This window comes from Arvicola amphibius, chromosome 7 (genome assembly GCF_903992535.2).
Source record: "Arvicola amphibius chromosome 7, mArvAmp1.2, whole genome shotgun sequence".
Classification (NCBI taxonomy): domain Eukaryota; kingdom Metazoa; phylum Chordata; class Mammalia; order Rodentia; family Cricetidae; genus Arvicola; species Arvicola amphibius.
The window spans coordinates 61,931,602-61,952,156 of NC_052053.1; the positions used below are offsets into that span (position 1 = coordinate 61,931,602).

Genomic DNA, 20,555 nt, shown 5'->3' on the forward strand with positions numbered 1-20,555 from the left:
AAAGAAGTGCATATCCCACACTGTGGCAGACTCAGAGAAGGCAGAGCCAAGTAACAGTCATTGTTACCAGGCTGAGAGCTATGCACAGCACTTGAGACCTGCTCAGATGTAGAAATCATGATGGAGCCACAAAGTCAACCAAACAAACATGGCAGCAGAGTGGTAGCTATGAGCACCAAACCCTTAGCTAGCAGAGATCCTCTGTTGACCCTACACCAGGGAGGGCCACTACCCTGCATAAGATCTGTAAAAGGAAGTTTGGAGAAGACATCCAACTTACCCAAATCTGCATTTATGAAAAAGATCAGGACCCAGTCTCTACCCTACCTGACACAAGTCAGTGCTAAAAGGCATGGATCTGGTTCCTGCCTCAATACTCTGTGACTTTGTGTGTAGGACTGTGAAGCCTCCTAGGGAGGACCAGAAACAGGTCAGGAGAATGAGTAGACATCTCTGGAAGGTAACCATAACAACATTAACACTATGGCTATTCTGCGTGCTGGATAAACACTCTTAGGGAGTTTGGTACATGTGCGTCCTCAACCAAGCACATATATAATACTGTTCAGGGTCAACCTCAGAGCAGATCTATGGGACTGCCTGGCTTCAGACGGGAACCATCTCTCTCCTGATGTTGTTCATATGACCATTCTTGGGGTGTTCTGAGGAGTTCCTGTGGTTTTTCAACAGAGGCATTTATGCTTTCTTTAAATAGAGATAGCAGACTGCCACAGCCTGAGCCCCCACATCCTGTGTCTATTAGTGAGCAGTCTGTGATGGGACACTGTGGCAGGAGCCTGCAGACACTGGCCAAGTCTCTGAGTGAGTACAAACTAGGTCCAGACTCTCATTCTCTGCTTGCAGATCAGGTTGTAGCTCTCAGTACTTCTCCTATGCCACATTTGCCTATACCATGTTCCCTGCCATGATGGTGAGACTGTAAGCAAGTCCTCACCAACTGTGTTCTTTCACAAGAGATGCCTTGGTCATGTTGTCTCTTTACAGCAATAGAACCACTAGTGATCAAGGGTCAGTGTATCATTAGGGAAAGGCTGTAGCTTATGCAAGGGGCAAAGAGCAGCTCTACTCACTACTGAAAACAGATTCAGTGGTCCTCCCAGGAACTTATGTGCCATGATGCACACACCCAACAAAGGGTCAAGATTTTAAAAAGAAAGGAAAATAGAAGAAAAGACTAGACACTCACTACCATACACTCCCTGTGGCAGGCTGTGCAAATAAGCACAAGCTTGTGTGTGAGCCTCCTGGCAGTCAAGGCTAAGAAAAAAGCTGTTAAGTGAAGGCTTCCTCAGCATCATAATGCTATCTGAGGCCACCAAAGGCCAGGACTTCTAAGGAACTTTTGGCTGGCAACTGGGAAGAACACATTCATGGATGCCCACCAGCTTCCTCTTGGGGTTTCTGTGTCTTCCCTTTATGAAAGTCAAGGAATTAATATCAAAGCATCTCCCTATCAAGTCCACAGAACCAGTGCAAAGTCTGGGTCAGATCCAGAATGAGAACAATGGACTCAGACTTAAGCAGTGGTCACTGAACTCTGACACAGGAAAGGTGAGAGGCCAGGGAGTACCCCAGGTGAACACATCTGAAAGGGCTCTGAGACAGTGGGGCCTGGAGTTCAGAGGGGTTTATAAGAAACTCAGAGTCAGATCAAGCTGCCTGCCCATCAGGGATTTGTTTTCACAGAGAGTGGATGGAAAGTCAAACCACTAACATGAGGCTCAGAACTGTTTTACCCATTCAGACTCAGGATAATAAAGTCAAACATCCATGAGGACCTTCAACAAATAATGTAGTCTGGATTTAATTACAGATAAAAGAAATCTGACTTCTATTAAAATAAGAGCAATTGCATATAAAAATGGAAATCACCTTGTGAATGGAAATGCCATTGTCCCGGTGTACATTGTCTTAGAATAAGAAAGCTATGAGGCCTTGGCTCTTGAAAAGCTTTCTTTAAGACAAGGCTAAAGGAGCTCTAATGGAAGGAGTTCCAGGGAACTCTCCTGCTGCAGATTTCTAACCTCAGTAGATGCAGACTTTTCTCCTGTTGCCTCAGCTTACCCACAGGTCTCATGCCTCTTCTACCATAAGGGCAGTAGTTCACCACCTTCCTGGATGGTTATATGTGATGCTGTCTTTCTATCAAGTGTTTGTGAGTAGAGAGGTCTTGGACTCAATGACACAGATAATTGAGCATGGGACTTAATTCCAGAGCAGTTGTCATGACCTGCATCTAGCAACGCTATATTTTCAACCGGATGTGTCATCAACAGCTGGTGCAGCCTACACCTGGCCTACTAAGCCCTCCTCCATGCAGAACAGTAGGAGGCTACCAGCAGAAGGTACAGTCTGCATGTGGTCCATGTACCCCAAGTAGCCAAATGAGGTCTGTGAGTTACAGGGGTCACCAGATCCCATTGATTCAAGCCCTCCTCACCCAGCCCACCTCTTTGGATCTGAGGTCAAAGAAGACAAAGTTTGGTCTCTCCCAGGGAGACGCAGGCTGAGAGCAGAATAGCACCACATCTGAGATCCTCGGGTTGCCTGTGGCTTTTCCATGGCAAAGCTCATAGGTCATACTTCTTGGCCTGGAGGTACTCCCCCAAGATCTCAGTGAGCGTCCCTCCTTTAGTATGGAGACTCTATAAGTGTTAAATTGTCACCAGCATTCAAGATGGCATCATGAGACATCAGTGCATTGAAGAAATTCCAGATTAAAATGTTGGGCAGAAATGACAGTTCGGTCTCCTACAGAGTAGTATTGACACCTCACTCTCAGAGACAAACTTCAGGTCATTCTGATGTTTGCCAGCTGGACGTCACCTGCACATACCCATGCAGAGATCCGTCACCCCAGAGGAACCATCAGTGCATGTAGCATCACGGTGAATATATGAATCTGTACTATGAAATGTGACCCAAAAGGGCACTGATACTGGACTTTCAGTATGTGGCTGTGGACTTTGCACAGAAAGGCACGGGAGGGTCACTGAAGCTGCCAGAAGTAAAAACACTAACATATTTTCAAGCATGCTTTATCACATCAGTAAATCTTTCAGATATTATTGAATTTTACTACAATGAGGGGACACTGCTTCCCTGTCACCCTAGAATCTCAGCAGCCTACATTTGTTGCAGGTCTGACATCACAATCAAAGGTGGTGTGTTACGTGGGGTTAGGATGAAGCTCCAGTTCCATATATATGACCCAAATGTTCTCCAATAAAGATTCCTTTCAGGGCATCTCATGAGGAACAGGGGTCACAATGATACCCCCCACAATGCCCCACAAGTTTTTCTCTTGTATCTCAGATCTCATAGTTGCATACATTCAGTAAGTGTCAGGAAGAAAACACCCAGAGAATGGTGGATGTCCTTCTAGTTTCCATCACTACAATGGAATACACAAGGCAGAATACTTTATAAACAATCAGAGTTCTGGTTCACCTCTGGTGCTTACTTGTAACAGAGCCCAAGGCAGCTTATGACACTGAGTGGTACATGAAAGGCATGCCTTCTTGTCTCTCTCCCTCCCACATCCAAGAGGATTTGATCCTGGGTCTCTGTCCTTGTGGCCTTTGTATTAGTCAGGATTCTCCAGGATAAGAGAATTTATAGAATGAATATATTTATAAATATTTATTAGAATGATTTATAAGCTATAGTTCAGCTAATCCAACAACAGTTGCCTATCAGCAGAAGACCTAAGAATCCAATAAGTGTTCATTCCTTGAGACTGGATGTCTCAGCTGGTCTTCAGTAAATGCCACAATCCTGAAGAAGTAGGCTCTAATACCAGTGAAGGACTGAACTTTCTAGTGAGGGTAAGAGCAAGCAGGCAAAGAGAGAGCTTCATTCTTCCATGTCCTTACATCAGCTTACAGAAGAAGATGTGGTCCAGATCAGAGGTGTATCTTCCCACTTTAAAAGATCTAGATTAAAGGTGAGTCTTCCTACCTCAAAGATCCAGATTAGAAGTGGATCATCCTACTTCAAATTATACAAAATTTCCTCCCAGGTGTGCTCAACAATTTTTGGGTTTTAGTCAATTCCAGATATAGTCAAGTAGACAACGAAGGTCAGCCACCACAGCCTTGTCTAATGCAACCACTTCCCAAAGACACCTTCACACTCTTACTATTTTTTAACAGGAAGGCCTCTCCCTAACCTGCCTCTTTCACACCCCTAGTAGGTTCCATATTTGCTGAGTTCCATGTCGCTCTGAGAGCTTTGCCAGATGAGATAACTGGCCAGAAAGTTAATATTCTGGGCTTCGTGGCCCCTGCGGTCTGTTAAATCTCTTAAATTCTGCCTTAGCCATGATCACAGCCCATGATAAGGCATACACCGAGAGTACTGAGCTCACTACCCAAAGCAGCAGCTGCTGAGAGAGATCAAGGGCCATAATTTGTTGTTCAGGTTGCTGGACAGAACAGTGTGAAGAGATGGGCTGTAAACCATAAAAGGCTGAGGGGAGGGAAGGAAGGCCCTCATAAATGCATATCAGAATTTCTATGGAAACTGGGGAAGCCAGGCAAGGGTGGATGCAAGCATTCTATGACTGCATCCATGAAGGGCTGGCTGAGTGTCCTCTGGTAAGGGCAGTCTTGGCATAGCCCCGTGGCCACCTACAGAAGTCCAGACTTTACTTTCACAACTTCCACACATGGGGCCAGGAGACTCCCACGGGTTGGGCTCTACCTCCCCTCTGGGGCCTATTCTGTAGGTACAAGGACAGCCCTCATGTATATTTGCCACTAGTTCTCAAATTAGAAAGGAACTAGAAACCTCTGCAAGAGAGGCATTACCTTCCAAGTGACAAGGGAACAGTGAACCCCAAAGGTAGGTGAGTAAATTCCAATGTCAAAGCTAGACATTAAGGGCATCATCGATCAACCCAAGATAAACACCTCTCTCATACTAGCAGTAACACAGCAGACTTCCGGAAACAGGTGGCAACCTGAGCTAACCATGGAGAGCAGCGGGAGGTATCAAGAGCCGTGAAGATGGGGCCCGCCTGTCTGTTCATACTGCTTTGTGTTCTGGGCATGAGCCATGCAATTGCTTTTGCTAAAGATTTAAAACATGAAAACTCGTTTCCTTTGCAAGTGTAATGAGACAAGGTGTTGATAAGGTGCAAACTGTCTTCAGATGTAGGAGGAGTGACTGTCCATCCACCTTTAATCAGACAGTGTGCCACGCGGATTAGCACTGCCCCTCGCAGCTGCCCATGGACAAGATGACAATTCTGTCTGCTGACACTGTCTCTGTGCTTTCTTCACACGCCACACTTTGTATAATACAAGTTCTAGTGTCAACAGGCTTGGCCTGTGGAGAAAGCCTGGGGAAACACCTCATTCAGTGTGCCTTGCAACAGGCCCACGCCCCACTAGTGAGTCCATACTGCCATTCTTCTAACTCTGGGCGGGGGTGCTGTGGGCCCCCTCCTGTGGAGGATGGACACTGATGGCTGTTCTCTGTGATTAATTGCATTCTCTGACTCCAGATGTCCTGCAGAATGTCAGGCAAGCAGTCAGCCAGCAATAACAACCAACAGCTACACCCAAGTCCTTTAGAATTTAATCTGTGCTCTCAAGCCAGCTCCTTCCCAAGTCCCTCCGCACTAAAGCAGTCTCTGAAATACACTTTTTAGTCTCTTTTGAAAGAGAGGACACCTGCAAGCTTCAAAGGGCAAATGAGTGGCCAAAGTGTAGAAGGAGGCCTTGGATGGAGGTTCCCAATCCTGTCTCCTCCTTAACTTCACCCTATCAGCCTTAGAGGCTTTGAAGCCACAGTGAGGACACCAAAGAGGACTGGGAACAATGAGGCCAGCTTTCCCCAGTTCCTGGTCCAGGAGACACCTCTAGTTGCCATGGAGATCGGCATCTGCAGAACTCCCCAAAGAGGAGGCTTCTGACAGACACTTCTTCCCTCTACTCATAGACAGCCTGCTACACTGACCTGAGGGAGGCTACCAAAAGGACCCCAGCTGAGGGAAGCTGCAGAAAGTGCTGAGGGTGGTTTTAGTAAGGGGACACAGGAAAACTCTAAGATCAGAAGTAGGGAGGGTTTGTTGTTAATAAACCCAAAAATCGTCCACGTGGAGGCTGGGTAGCTCCAGACATGGCTAGAACTGGCCCTCATGCAGCCCGTTCTTCCTATTGACCACTCTGCACCAGGGGCTGTGGTCCTGCAGTACTGCTCCTAGATGTGGTTCCAATAGGCCTGTACTGTTTCTGATGAAGACATGCTCTGAAGCCAGAGGTGTTCCAGCCTCTATGGAACTCAACCATCCATCTAAGAAGGAGTGTCACCAGGGGCAGGCTTTGAGATCTCAGAAGCTCTAGTCAGGTCTAATGGCTCACTCTCTGTTCTCAGAAGCTCCAGTCAGGTCTAGTGGCTCACTCTCTGTTCTCAGAAGCTCCAGTCAGCAAAAGTGGCTCACTCTCTGTTCCCGCTGCATGAGGATCCAGATGGAGAACTCTTGACTCTTTCTCCAGCACCATGTCTGCTTGCATTCCACCATGCTTCCTGCCATGATGATAAGGACTAAACCTCTGAACTTTAAGCCAATTCCCAATTAAATGTCTTCTTTTATAAGAGTTGCTGTGGTTCTCTGGTGTCTCTTCACAGCAGTAGAAATCCTAGCTGTACCGTTTTTACCTCCCAACCCCCAATCTTGCCCTCAGTTAACGTGTTCTAGGACGAACACTCACACTGCTGAGGTTTGAGCAAATCCCTCTGCCCTGGCCAAAACTAGGGTGAAGGGATAGTGCCAGGCCTCGGTGGGCTAAGGAGGCAAGCTGGAGAGCTGGGCCACTGAGAACTAGACAGCCATGTCTCCAGAGCCAGTTACCTCCTGTCTAGCCTGGTGTATCCCCACATATCCTGGATTGTCAGCAGAGTCAGGCATGGCTCAATGACAGCTGGAGATGAAACAACCCCGGGCACCCCTACACACAGGCCCTGATAGAAAGCATTGGTGCGCCTTTGATGAGGAGCTCAGAGTTGGAGCCAGATTTCAGAGCAAGCTCCCCATTCTCCCTTCTCTTCATCTAGTTGCCATGGGAACAAACATCTGTGGAACTCCCAAAAGGAGGCTTTTGATAGACATTGCTTCCCCTGCTCAAAGACAGCCTGCTAAGTTAGCCTGAGAGGTTTCAAGAATGTGACCTGGTGTATGCAGGCTGATACCTTGCCTTCCACCCCCAGGACTTATCTAAACCCACACTATATATGCAAAGTCACTCTGTAGTGCTCATTCCTGTTTCTGGAACAAGGCACTCCCATCTAGGTGTGAAGGTACTTCCATTCCTGAGGCAAGAAGATAAAAGGAAGCAGACACACCTCTGTGTGTGAACAGAGAAAGAACGATCCACCAGGGAGGATGCAGGTGAGATACCCTGGATCTACAGAAGACAGGTTTGACACTGCTGAATATCGTGAGGTGAGAAGGCAGCAGGTGTCTACTGAGAGTCCCTGTGAGGCTGAAACTCCCCAAAGCCACTGCTGTAGCCGCTGCTGCTGCTGCCATTGGGGCCCCTTCGGCAGATGCAGCCTCTCTGGAGCACCTGCTAGCCCCCGTGCCCTGGCCATCACCAGGCGCTCTCCAATCAGTCTCTGATCCAGCAGGGCCTTTAGGTCATGAGAGTAGAGGGGAGATAGCCGCAGCTGGTAGAGGGGAAGAGATGCTCAAAGAGAGGGTATTAACATCCACAGAGCACCAAGGAACCAGACACAATGGCCACAGAAAAGCCCAGGCTTGCTACCTGTCCATCTTTATCCTGTCCTGATAGTGTTGACACCACAATTCTCCACTGTTTACAGATTTACAGCCCGAGTCATTTTGGGCAAGGTTTCAAGATAGGTAGAGCCAGGGCCTGCAGGTCACTGAAAGGTATACTTCTTGTATGGCCTGTCGTAGCAGTGGTTTCTACTATGTTGGTAAAAACCCTTTGGGGGTGCTTATTTCATCTTCTAGCTTGTAGTCCATCACCCAGAGAAGTCAGGGCAGGAACTTAAGACATGCACCAGAATCGGGAACTGATTCAGAGGCTATGGAGGAGTGCTGCTTACTGCCTTGCTCCTTGTGGCTTGCTCAACTTGCTTTCTTATACCATCCAGGGCCACTTTCCCAGGGATGGTACCATTTACAGTGGTCTGGACCCAAGTTATAACACATGAAAATGTCCCCTAGGCTTGCCCACAGGACAATCTAGTAGGAACATTTTTTTTCATTTGAGTTTTTCTCCTCCCAGGTGACTGTAGCTTGTGTCAAGATGATCAAACACTAGCCAGTCCTCTGCCTTAGGCAGAGAGCCTGCCTGACACAACAGACCAGGCCTACGGGGGGAAACTGTGACTTTCCATTCTGAGTGTATCTACACACATGGCTGAACTATACGAGTCAGCTCTCTGTGACTATGATGAGATACTTGAGATAATCGGAGCTGGAAAGTCTGTTTCCGCTCACAGTTCAGAAGAGTCGGTGTGTAGCTATGTTGTTGACTGCTGGGGATCTGTGGTAAGAGCGCATAGCAGAGAAGGCTGCTCACCTCAGGGATGTTGATGGAGGGAGGAGGAAGGGGCCCAAGTGTCCAATATCACTTTCAATGATATTTTTGAGATAACCCAGTTCCCTCCCACTCAGGTCACCTCACTGAGGTCCCACTGCCTCCTACTACCAATGCAAGTTTAAGACCAAGACTTAGCACACAGCCTTTGGGAGACAGACTACACCTCCTCTAGAATCCATTCCTAGTATCAACATGGGCAAAAATCACATTCTTGTTCTGCTCAATGTGTTTACCCCCAAGCTCTTCCTGTCTCAGTAGTTACAGACCTCCATGTAGGTACAAACCAGGAAAGGAGTGTGAACTTGAACCTGCTCTTGCATCAGTGCTGTCACACACCACGACCTCCCACCTCTGCCCATGGTCCCATCCACCAGTTCCCTGCTGCCTTGCTGCCCCTGTCTGCAGTTGCTATGCATGTCATTTCCCTTATCCATGCCACTGCCCAAACCATATGATATCTGCATTCACAGGACTGTCCTTCTCTATAACCCTGACCTCTTCCATGTCACCTTCCTTGTTCCTACTGCAGTTCTCATCCACATCACTACATCTGCCTTCTCTTCCCCCTCATCTTCTACAACTTTCCCCAGTAGATTTGATGACCCATCATGTCTTGCATATCTCAATCTGAATAAGAGATTTTTTAATGCAATTAAAGTACAAGTCATGCCATGCCACTCTGCCTAAAACCCTTCAGTGGGTATGGTTCAAAATCATTTTATCTTGCCTTTGAATTGTTTCCTCCTGAGACCAGTTGAGAATAGGCAACTCCTGAGTACAGAGTCAGTAAATGAGCCAGGCACACCCACTAGATATTACCGCAGCCACAGTGCCTCCCAAGGTAGAAGAGCAACTTTGGTAGGAAGAGCCTGACCTCAGGTCATGGAGGAGAGGCAGAATGAGTGTATTCAGGTGATGAGGGGTAACCTAATAGTTTAATAAGTGGGGTCTCCATAGAGAAGGAGGAAACATGAACTCTGGCTTCTACAAGATAAGCAAGAGCCTTTTGTTTTTGAAAAGAGAAACAAAAGATGATAAGAAACTAAAAAGCAAGGAAAAACTTTCAATAAAATAAGAGTAAAAAAGAACTTTCTCTTTTGGAGAAAAGACATGGGCACAAGACCCCCCCCCCCCAGGCAGCTGACAGCTGCTGGGAGGAGAGGTAGTTTTGTTAAGGGTGGGAGCCCAGTAGGCTGACCACGCTTCACAGTGGGCCCCACACTCAAGAGTATCTAGGCAGCACAAATTGGATTTGATGGGTTTGAAAAAGAACACAGAAAGTTGAATGCGTAGGAAAGATGAATCTGAGAGGAACTGGGGAATGAATTTAAATAAAACACATAGCATCAAAGTCTCACTTAAAAAAATTAGAAAATGAGCCAGGTGGTGGTGGCGCACGCCTTTAATCCCAGCACTCGGGAGGCAGAGGCAGGCGGATCTCTGTGAGTTCGAGACCAGCCTGGTCTACAAGAGCTAGTTCCAGGACAGGCTCTAAAGCTGCAGAGAAACCCTGTCTCAAAAAACCAAAAATAAATAAATAAATAAATAAATAAATAAATAAATAAATAAATTAGAAAATGTAATGAGTGTCAAAAAGAAGGATGGAGAGAAGGAAGGAAAGAGGGAGGGAAAGAGAGAGAGGGGGAGGGAGGGAGGGAAGGAAGGAAGGAAGGAAGGAAGGGAAAAAGGAAGGAAGGAAGAAAGGAAGGAAGGAAGGAAGGAAGGAAGGAAGGAAGGAAGGAAGGAAGGAAGGAAGGAAGGCAGGCTGTTCTGTGGTTGCCAGAGTGACTGACAAGCCAGGTACAGAAACACAGTGACGATTGGTGTCCCCATGCCCTCCTTAACACAGGATGCACATTTTTGTATAAGACCTCAACAGCCACAAATTCCAATACTCACCCTCACGTTCTTATTCGGCTGAACTCCCACCAGCAGATGAGCAAGTCAAGAGAGTGTGCCAGACAAACAGAGTGGAAGACCACTCGTCCAGGAACAAGAACAAGGGAAATGCTCACTATGGGCAACAAAACAAGTCAGACTGGAAAAGACAAAGGCATTGTGCTTTCTCTGAGGTGTGGAACCTGTACTTTGAAAAAGGGTACAGAATAGAATGGGATTATTAGAGTAGAGTGGCAGTGGAGAAGGGAGCAGACAGGGTTACGGGGATGAAGAGGACATGTACAGACGCATAAAAATGTCACAGTGAAGCCCACTATCTTTGTATAATTAATATAAATTAATCAAAGAATAAAGTAGAAATTAAAATAAATTAATGAAGTAGAATTTCCAGAAAGGAGTCACCTAGGACCAGGAAGAGATTCTAAATGACAGAGTGATCACACTTGCCACTCAGTGTTAGCACCATGTGGTATTTGATGGGGACAAACTGGGTATTAAAGTGTATACCTATTCACTAATGTATGTATTACTTTTTATAAAATTAATTAAAAATGTAAGTTCTATTACAAGGGTTATACCTCCTTCACTAACAAAGAAGGACATGACATCTCTGTGACACTCAGTTCCTTGGAGGCCACATGCAAACCATGGGTGGGCTTTCAGGTAGCTCATAATAATCCCAAAAATTTCTGCGGAAGGCTCTGTTAGCTTTATGACCACAGCATCAATGGCATTGCATTGTGTACCTGCCCCAATAAGACATTAGGAAGTTTCCAATGACACTGATAGTGTTCTCGGAAATCCCTTTTAAGACAAAATTCAACTTCTCTATCCATACTTGGAACTGTCCTCAGTAGGCCACCCTGGAACCAGGACTCTTTGAGGGTGGAATGGGGACTCACTGTACTTGGGCAGGTGGTCTCAGACTTATTTTTTTCATACAGCATTATATCCATCCATAATAACATTGCATTGTTAGAAACATGAAGGTAAGACATGTTTTACGTTATGCACACTTATTTACAACTCTACACATGCTCAAGCAGTGAGAATCACGTGGCTTGCACACCTATTGTGGTGGAGCAGCTCCAGAGATGCACGGGGAAGGCAGGAAGAGCCAGCATTCTGAAAGCTGTGACTATCATGACTCCAACCTTCATGTCTCTTGTGACCTTTCCCTCAGCCCAAAGTTAGTACGTGGCACGAATGCATTAGAAATGGCCCGAAACGAGATCAGAGAAAGTCGACATTGCTCTCCAAAAAGCCAGTAGAGAGGTTACTGTGTATGAGAATGTAGACACAATTTTTTTAAAAATAAGAAGACTCTCCATGATAAATCGATCACTCTCCAGTGAAAGGCCATACATTTACAAAGGGATGAGCAACACAAATTGAATTTGACTATCTTTTTTTATTATTCTCATTTTATTAGTCCTTTGAGAATTTCATACAACATATTTTGATCATGTTCACCTCTAGTCCATTTAATCCACTTATAGTTCTTAAAAGTTCTAGCCAACTCACTTCCATGTGTTACTTCCTGTCCTGGGATATCTGTCCATGATAGAGGTGCATCTCTGTGCTAAACCCAACAGGCTGCTCTTAAAGGTGTTCAGTTGTCACTCATGTGAAGCAGATGCTCATGAAGAAAAGACATGGCCTAAAGTCTATGTGGGATCAAACTCATCGAAACTTGGTTCCATTCTCTTCAGGCGGCAGAATCTCCAGAATAGCATCCCCGAATGACGCAGCAATAATGACGCAGCAATAATGACACAGTACTCCACCACACCATATCCCAGCTCGAAACGCCTTACAATCAGGCAATGCAATGACCCTGTAAAACTCAGACCTGCCAATTTTTGAAGTCTAAGCGTTATAGACTGCTACCTTCTGATCATTCCACACAGAGCATCCCAGGGCATAGAGGTCCCTGTGAGCAAGCTCAACAGCACTCAAAGCAGAGGGCATGAAGGGCTGGTCCCTTGTGAATGGAGATAGAGCACTTTCTACTCTGCCATCACAGGACAAAGAAGATGCCATAAGGGGATGAAGCACACCCGTCTCGAAGTCAATAGAAACACTGTCATCTAAAATCACTTACGGTTTAGCAACAAAAACAATTCACAAATTTAACAATGTGTAAGTTTAAAGAGGACCAGTAATCTTCCATGTCTGGGACTGTGCCCTCAGCATGGCCTCCCAGAAATGGACTTAAAGCGCAAGCATCTTCCACCACCTCACACCCAACACCAGGGCTACTGTGCTACGTGCATCTTCCTTACCGCCGAGATTCACAGACCGCTGCACACAAGGAGTGCTCAGTGGGTCAGAACACCTCTGGAAGATGTACAAACTGCCCTCCTTCTCTTCTCCAAGTGACTAGCCAGTCGTGGTTTTCAGAGACACTACTGACCACGTCTCTATAGTCACTACTTGTCCACCAGGGGAGAAGTCTCATAGATACCCTGAACCTGTCTAGAAGTCACTGAGCTCTCTCACACCTCTAGGCCCTGAGATGGGTCCATGGGGCAGCCAGAAAACCCAGCGTGCTCCTGGACGCCCCAGTATGGAGTCTTCTCCCACAGAGCTACAGATCCCAACCCTCACTTTGCAGAGCTTCACAGCTCAGACACAACAAGGTCACCTGGCAGAATCCAGGCCCATGGATTAGAGAAACCAAACAAGGAGGCCCAGCTGGGCCAACTCACATCACTTCAGACTTGGCCAGCGGTGACAGTGTAGTTCTAGGCTGTTCTCTGCCATGGCCATGTATATAGGTGTGTATGCATGTGCACGCGCGTGCGCGCGCACACACACACACACACACACACACACACACACACACACGAGGAGACAGCCTTACCTGTGGCCTTGGTGACATCTGCAGTTGTCATATTTTGGATGTTGGCATTCACTTTGAAGGTCACTGCTCGCCCCAAAACTCTGGAAGAGATCATTTAGGAGCAGGGTCATTTCTACATCAACATGAGAAACTGCTTGTCTGTGAGCTTCTGAACACTGGCCGTTAGAAGTGCCTAGGGCAGCCTTTGCTGCTCCTGGTGGCATTTGGTGTTTTTCTTAGACACTAGGGCTCAGTTTTCACTTCTAGTCATTCTACTGATGACTTTACTTTTCACTAGCACACAAGCACACTGCGTATACACACACACACACACACACACACACACACACACCATTACACTAGGGATGCACTCTTATTAGAAGAAAAGTGCTCATAGCCAACAGTGGCCGACAGGAATTCCTGCAAGTGTAAAGGGGAAGCTGTTATGGAAAAGAACCTCAGTCTTGAGCACCAGAGTCAAGGGCAGAACAGCAAGAAGTGTTTTCAAACTTCTTCCCACAAGAGTCACCCCCCCACACACATCATTAAGAACCACTTAATACAAAAAGCCGCTGTCAGGGACTTGCTAGGCAGGAATGATCAAAAGGCCTGAAGCTTCACGAGAGGCCATGCTGAACATGGTTTTGAAGAAATGTGTCACTTTACCATTGCAATCATCTGTGGACCCCTTGTGATACAGGAGCAAGACACTGTATGTAGCAAACACAGGACTGGGTAGGTTGTATCTGCTCTTTAAGGCAGGTGAACCCTGCTCCACAAACAATGACCCTAAGACTCTTCGTGAAATGGACACCTTAAGGACCTTCTGAAGGCAAATTCCTGATAGGTTAGCATAGGAATAGCAGCAGCCTGTGGTGGGAGATAGTAGCTGAGGAAGTCCTGGTGTGGAAAGTGGCCGAGATTCTACTCGCCAGGTGAGACCACCCTTCACCGCCTCACACTTTTGTTAAAGTATAAAACTGCCCACGAGGATAAAGTTACCGCACACCCCCAGCCCCTGTCCTCCCTCCTCCCTCTCAGTGCAGACTTGGCTGCCGTTTGTCCTTGTCTAGAGTCCCATCCAACTCGGTTGCTGGGTCTGCGCCTCTTTCTGAGCATCACCCTTGGCTGTGGACTGAGATGATCTCTGCTCACAATATCTTCACCTCAGCTGCTGGGACCTCAGACTCACCATCCACAGGCAGCCAGATGATGACCATTCCAGCAATCCAGCATCACTTTGGGCTCGGTAAAATCTCTACTGAGTAGTTACCTTCTCTGAGGAGTACTAACCTCCCGGCCTTATATCACAGACAGCCAGAACTCGAGTTCTATTAAAATCATGGAAATACTGGCATTACATTTCCAGTGTCACCTAGTCCAAATCGGTCTCACTGTATGACAAGACGGAGGAACTTCCGTGGTAGGCTTTCTTGTCTGAGAATCTAGAACCTTGGAAGTTATCATGGTATTGATGTAGGTACAGGGAGTGCTGCCACCACCTTGCTCAGACCACAACTGTCCCCACGTGTGCCTTACCCACAGGCTCTCACTCCCAGCTCTTAGTAGAGCTCAGTCATCACCCTTCCTGGCTTCATTCAGGCCACCGCTTGTCTGGGGACATGTTCCTTCCTCACACGTCACGTCTATCACCTCCCAATGATAAAGTCTCTCTCTAACACCTTCTAGAAAGTACTTTACCTGTAAGCATCTGGTATCCAGTGCTTAACTGTAGTGTGAGTTACTACAGACCATTCTTAGCTTCCCAGCTCTGGGAAGCACTGGGGCGATTCTTATCAGTCTTTGTGATAGAATCAGGACACTTATGTCTAGAATTCTCTTGATTGTTGAGAAAGTCCTTACTCATAGGAGAAATGCTCAGCCATGAAGCCACACACCAGGGCTGCTGGGAGATAACACCGAGGACATAGCAGTCACCTCCTTGGAACTCCAGTGTGCTTGGGTGGCTGGGATCCCTTACTGAGAATCTCCCCACAGGGCATTCGCAGACACACTAAGGAAGGCATGCCAGTAGCTCTATGATGGGACAGCTTCAGAGCATGCAGTTATCCGACCAGGGAATGTCCCCAGATCCCCGGATATCCTTCTCGGCCAGAAGATTAGCCTCAACAGCCCCCGCTTCTCCTGAAGGAATACACAGATGTCTGCACCTGCATACCTCCCAAAGAATTCTTGGCTTTGCATCTTTCTAGGAAGGAAGGAAAGTACTGGGCCCATCTTCTGAGAACTCTGGAGATAGGTAGCATCTATGACCTCCAAATGCTGACAAGTTGCCTCTTTGGTGGCCCCTCCTCACCATGTCTAGGAACGCTCATGACAGATGGTTGTCTGAGTGTAAACCTGAACATGTCCCTGCATCCCCAGATAGTAACAGGCTCTCTCATACCACCAGCCCCCAAATTAAGACATGGAGCTTTATTTTCAGTTATGAATGCCTGGTCTTATCTTATACTTGTCCCACTAGTTCTTATAAAGTAATTCAACCTGCTCCTCTCCATCTATGTTTTGTCTGTCTTTCATTCTGTAATGTTCTACTTTTGTGCTTCCTCCATGCCAGTCTGGCAGCTGTCTGACTGGCAGGGTCTTGGTGTCTTTCTTGTTCTCTCTTCTCAAGCCTAGATTTCTCCTCCTACTTATTCTCTCTGCCTTCCAGCCCCATCTAGCCCTTTTCTGCCTAGCTATTAGCTATTTAGCTTTTTAGTAGACCAATCAGGTGCATTATGTAGCCAATGTAAAAAAGCAACACATCTTTACATAATTAGACAAATGCAATATAAGCAAATACAACAATCTTCAAATAGCTAAAGCAATACTCCACAACATAAATAGATAAATGTAACACATCTTCACATAGTTAAGCAAATACAACACATTTTTACATAGTTGAAGTCATATTCCACAACACTAGACCTCATGGACTTCTGTATCAAGGTAGTCCCTGAACTAGGCACAAGGGTCCCCTGATGTCTCTCGGGAACCTGTGCAGAGTATTCATCAATGAAGGCCAATGCAGCTGAAAACTAGCCTTGTGGTATCCAAGAACTCCCTAGTAGAAGTCTGGCACTTGGGCAGACAAAAGTGTCACTTGTGTCTTTGTCAATGACATTGGGCATTTAGGAACAGCCTTCACAGATACTATGTGTATTTCCTGCTCATGAAAAAGAGCCTCTGGCCTTGCATGCTCAGGGTAAAGGGACAAGAACCAAAGATAGAAACCACCACATCTTATGCCCTGCTTGGACCTATGATGTCCCACCAATGGTTGCCTGGTTTTATATATAATGCTCACAATATACAGAAAAATCAGCCTAAGGAGTGCCCTAGTTCCTGTGTTGGAAAGCTATGCTCTGCTGTCTGTAATCCTTGGTTCTATAGAGAACCCAGGCATCTTCATGTTCTTTTGCCAATGTGGCACTTATGCTTGTTCAGAATGGGAAACCCTAGGACATCCCCCTCCATTGAGTCACACAGGATCTTCCTGCAGAGCCTCCCTCATTGAGTGGGTGTGACCAGATCTGTGAGACTCTTGCAGCACTCCAAATGGCTTGCTGAGAAAGCAAAAGGGGAGGCTAGGCTTAGGTCTTTAGGGGAGGAAAAATGGCAGACACTGAAATGCTCAGTGAGTGAGGGTCATTCATGAGGCTCTGCAGGGCCTGAGGAGAAATCTGCTCTGATGACAATGGCAGTGATCCTTGGGACAAGAGCTGCGACGAAGCTACCTGCACCAGAAACTCCTGGACCAACCATTATTCCAAAGTCACTCTGCCTGACCCACACAATGTTCGAGCTCTGATCAGAAACGAACTGTTAGAATCTTCTCCAGGAAGTGACGATTTCTACCAAACCACACTGGAAGTTAGTTCTGTGGTCATACAGCACGGCCCCTGATGCGTCCTCCTGCACAGCCGTTAGTTGGATAGCTCTGCCCTTAGAACCTGGTACAGCAAGGGATGTCCTGAGCCGCAAATAGGCTGACTCTGGCTTTCAAAAGTACAGGATGAGCAGGTCCTCAAGCTGATTTACAGGCTATAGCCTCTAAGGGTATAGAGTGGATGGGGATTAATCGACCCTCAACAGGTCAAAATGCAAAGGATGAGAAACTGTGGAGCAGTTGGCCTTAAACTAGACAGATTTAACAAGCCCCACCCAAATAGCTCAGGGAACATTGCAGAAGACAGGGAGGAAAAACTGCAAGAGCCAGAGGTTAGTAAAACTACTGTAAACTAGTGTCTTTGGGGGTATGATGGGGTGTCACACTCAGGAACTTACAACACCTTACAGCACAACACCTCCCCAAGACGGAGCAGTGGAAAGTCAGCAAGGATGGAGCAGGGCTCCTGCTCCTACCCAAGGGCCGTACTGCTCAACAACATGTCACTCATGCACAGCCTAACATACTGCATACCCCACCGAAGTCAAAGAAAGATCAGAACTGGGGTGGAATTAGGAAGATTCCCTAGCAGACAGGAAGAAAGCCTAGCATGCAGCCAGAGGAAATGCCCAGGTGCCGCTGGGAAACAAAGGCACTCACTTTGTTCTGTGACTTTCAAGTTTCCCTTCAAATTCAGTGATAATTACTGAGAACACATGGCAAACAATCTCATTATCCCTGGGAACTGTGTTCTCTGATGTCACAGGATGCAGTGAACACCAGAGAGATGCTGTCCTTAGGGAAGCAGGTCAGGTTCCTGGAGCTCTGGCCACAGTGGGATGGGTGCACAGAGCTTCGTCTTGAACAGAAAGGAACAAATCCACCCCTTTCACTCCACACTGGTGAGTGTCTGGTATCGAACTCACAGGCTACACACAATCTTGAAGACATGCATGTTTCCTCCATTTGACACTGGGCAGTTTGGCAGTTCTTCAGCACTATGCTCAGGGGCATTTTAAACTGGCAAATTACCAGATGAAATCATGCCAAAAATGTGAACGATGTGGCACTAATCAGACTGTAGAAGGGACCCCTGTTCTCAGTATGAGCACCTCCCCCTGCAGCTTTGTGTGACAACATGAATACTGGCAGCCAGGGTATGTTCTGTGTGGCCAGGCATGGCCATGAACATGACACAGAACTGAAATAAATTCACACATACAGATGTGCAAACAAGGACTCACTGTTCCTGCTGCCTTCTTTGTGGTACAACTGCAGAGACCATGGTGTGGACCTTCAGGGCCTCGCTGGACAACCGTGGACCTGCTACGTTCTTGCCCCCTGACTTTGGCACTGAACAATGATGAACTTATAAAACTGAGATAATATGATATACTTTGAAAGGTATTTGCTTTAGGCCTTTATTGTTGTTTGGCTTCCTTTTTAGTTAGGCTTTTGTTTGTTTCTTTTTGAAGGCAAAGTCCCACAATGGGGTTCAGGTGGGCCTTCAATCTTTAATCCTCTTGCTTTATCCTTCTGAGCATGTATTATCTTGCCTAGTAATAAGCTATGTGGTTCTCTAAAAATAGAGAGAGAGATACAATAACTCCCCATATAAATGAGCATGTATTTGTGTATGTGTGTGTGGGGGGGGTTGTGTGTTTTTGTATGTATATATATATTCACACACATATATGAGGGAGTGTGTGTATGTATATATATGTGTGTGGGTGTTTGTGTGGTTTTGTATACACACACACACACACACACACACATATATATATATATTCACACATACATATGTGGGGAGTGTGTATGTGTATGTATGTGTATGTGTGGGGGTATTTATGTGTTTGTGTATGTATATATATTCACACATATATATGGGGGAGTGTGTGTGTATGTATGTATATGTGTGGGAGTGTTTGTGTATAATATCAGTAGGGAGAAAAAGAGATTCCTTATGTTGCCTGTTCTGGCCTTAAAATCAGGATTCTGCCCCTGCCTCCCAAGCAGATCAGATGGCAGGAGCAGACTTTCACATGGGTGGTCTGGCAGTTTAGTAGGTGGTTTTGCATAATGGAGTAGACACATTTATTACAGGATATCTATCTAAACAGGTACTCTCAACCACTGCTCATAGTCAGACGGGCCAACTCCTCCATGTTCTGCCACCCACACCACCCATTGACCCTATGCATGGTCCCACATAGCCCAAGAATTGCCCTGCCCTGTACAGAAGCCCATTTTTCTGCCAGGCATGGACTGAGGGGGACAGAGTGCAGGTCACCTCTGTTCTTGTCTTGCCTATGACTTTAAGATTTGCACTTTAGGAACCATCTGTAGACAGTTGCTACTTCTTTGAAAAAAGAAATTGAAGAAGATACCAGAAAATGGAAAGATCTCCCAAGCTCTTGGATAGGTAGGATTAACATATTAAAAATGGTAATCCTACCAAAAGCATTCTATAGATTCAATGTAATCCACATCAAAATCCCAACACAATTCTTCACAGACCTTGAAAGAACAATAATCAACTTCATATGGAAAAATAAAAAAGCCAGGATAACCAAAACAATCCTGTAAAATAAAGGAACTTCCAGAGGCATCACCATCCCTGACATCAAGCTCTACTATAGAGCTATAGTAATGAAACAGCTTGGTATTGGCATAAAAGCAGAGAGGTTGGTCAATGGAAACAAAGAACCAGATATTAATCCATACAACTATAAACACTTGATTTTTGACAAAGAAGCTAAAAATATACAATGGAAAAAAGAAAGCATCTTCAACAAATGGTGCTGGCATAACTGGATGTCAACATGTAGAAGAATGAAAATAGATCCATATCTATTCCCGTGCACAAAACTCAAGTCCAAATGGATTAAAGACCCCAATATAAATCTAACTACACTGAACCTGATGGAAGAGAAGTGGGAAGTAGCCTTCAATGCATGGGCCACTTCCTAAATATAACACCAGTAGCACAGACACTGAGAGCACAATAAATAAATGGTACCTCCTAAAACTGAAAAACTTCTGTAAAGGAAAGGGCACAGCCAATCCTCCTAAGGAAGCCTACTGAATGGGAAAATATCTTCACCAATCCCACATCAGACAGAAGACTGACCAAGAACTCAAGAAATTAAATATCAAAATTACAAATAATCCAGTTAAAAAATGTGGTACAGAACTAAACAGGGAATTCTCAACAGAAGAATCTCAAATAACCGAAAGACACTTCCAGCTAGTCCCTTGGGCAGCTGAGGAGAGGGTGCCAGAAATGTCCAGATCCTATTGTCATACTCATGAATATCTT

The 20,555-nt window shown here is 46.0% G+C and overlaps 1 protein-coding gene across 1 annotated transcript in view; it reads right to left on the reverse strand.

Annotated features, from left to right (window-relative positions):
* Ptprn2 (protein tyrosine phosphatase receptor type N2) overlaps positions 1-20,555 on the reverse strand; it is a 761,869-nt gene that overhangs the window by 350,227 nt on the left and 391,087 nt on the right. The window contains 1 exon segment of the mRNA XM_038337154.2: positions 13,366-13,445. Coding sequence (XP_038193082.1) covers positions 13,366-13,445 — 80 coding nt within the window.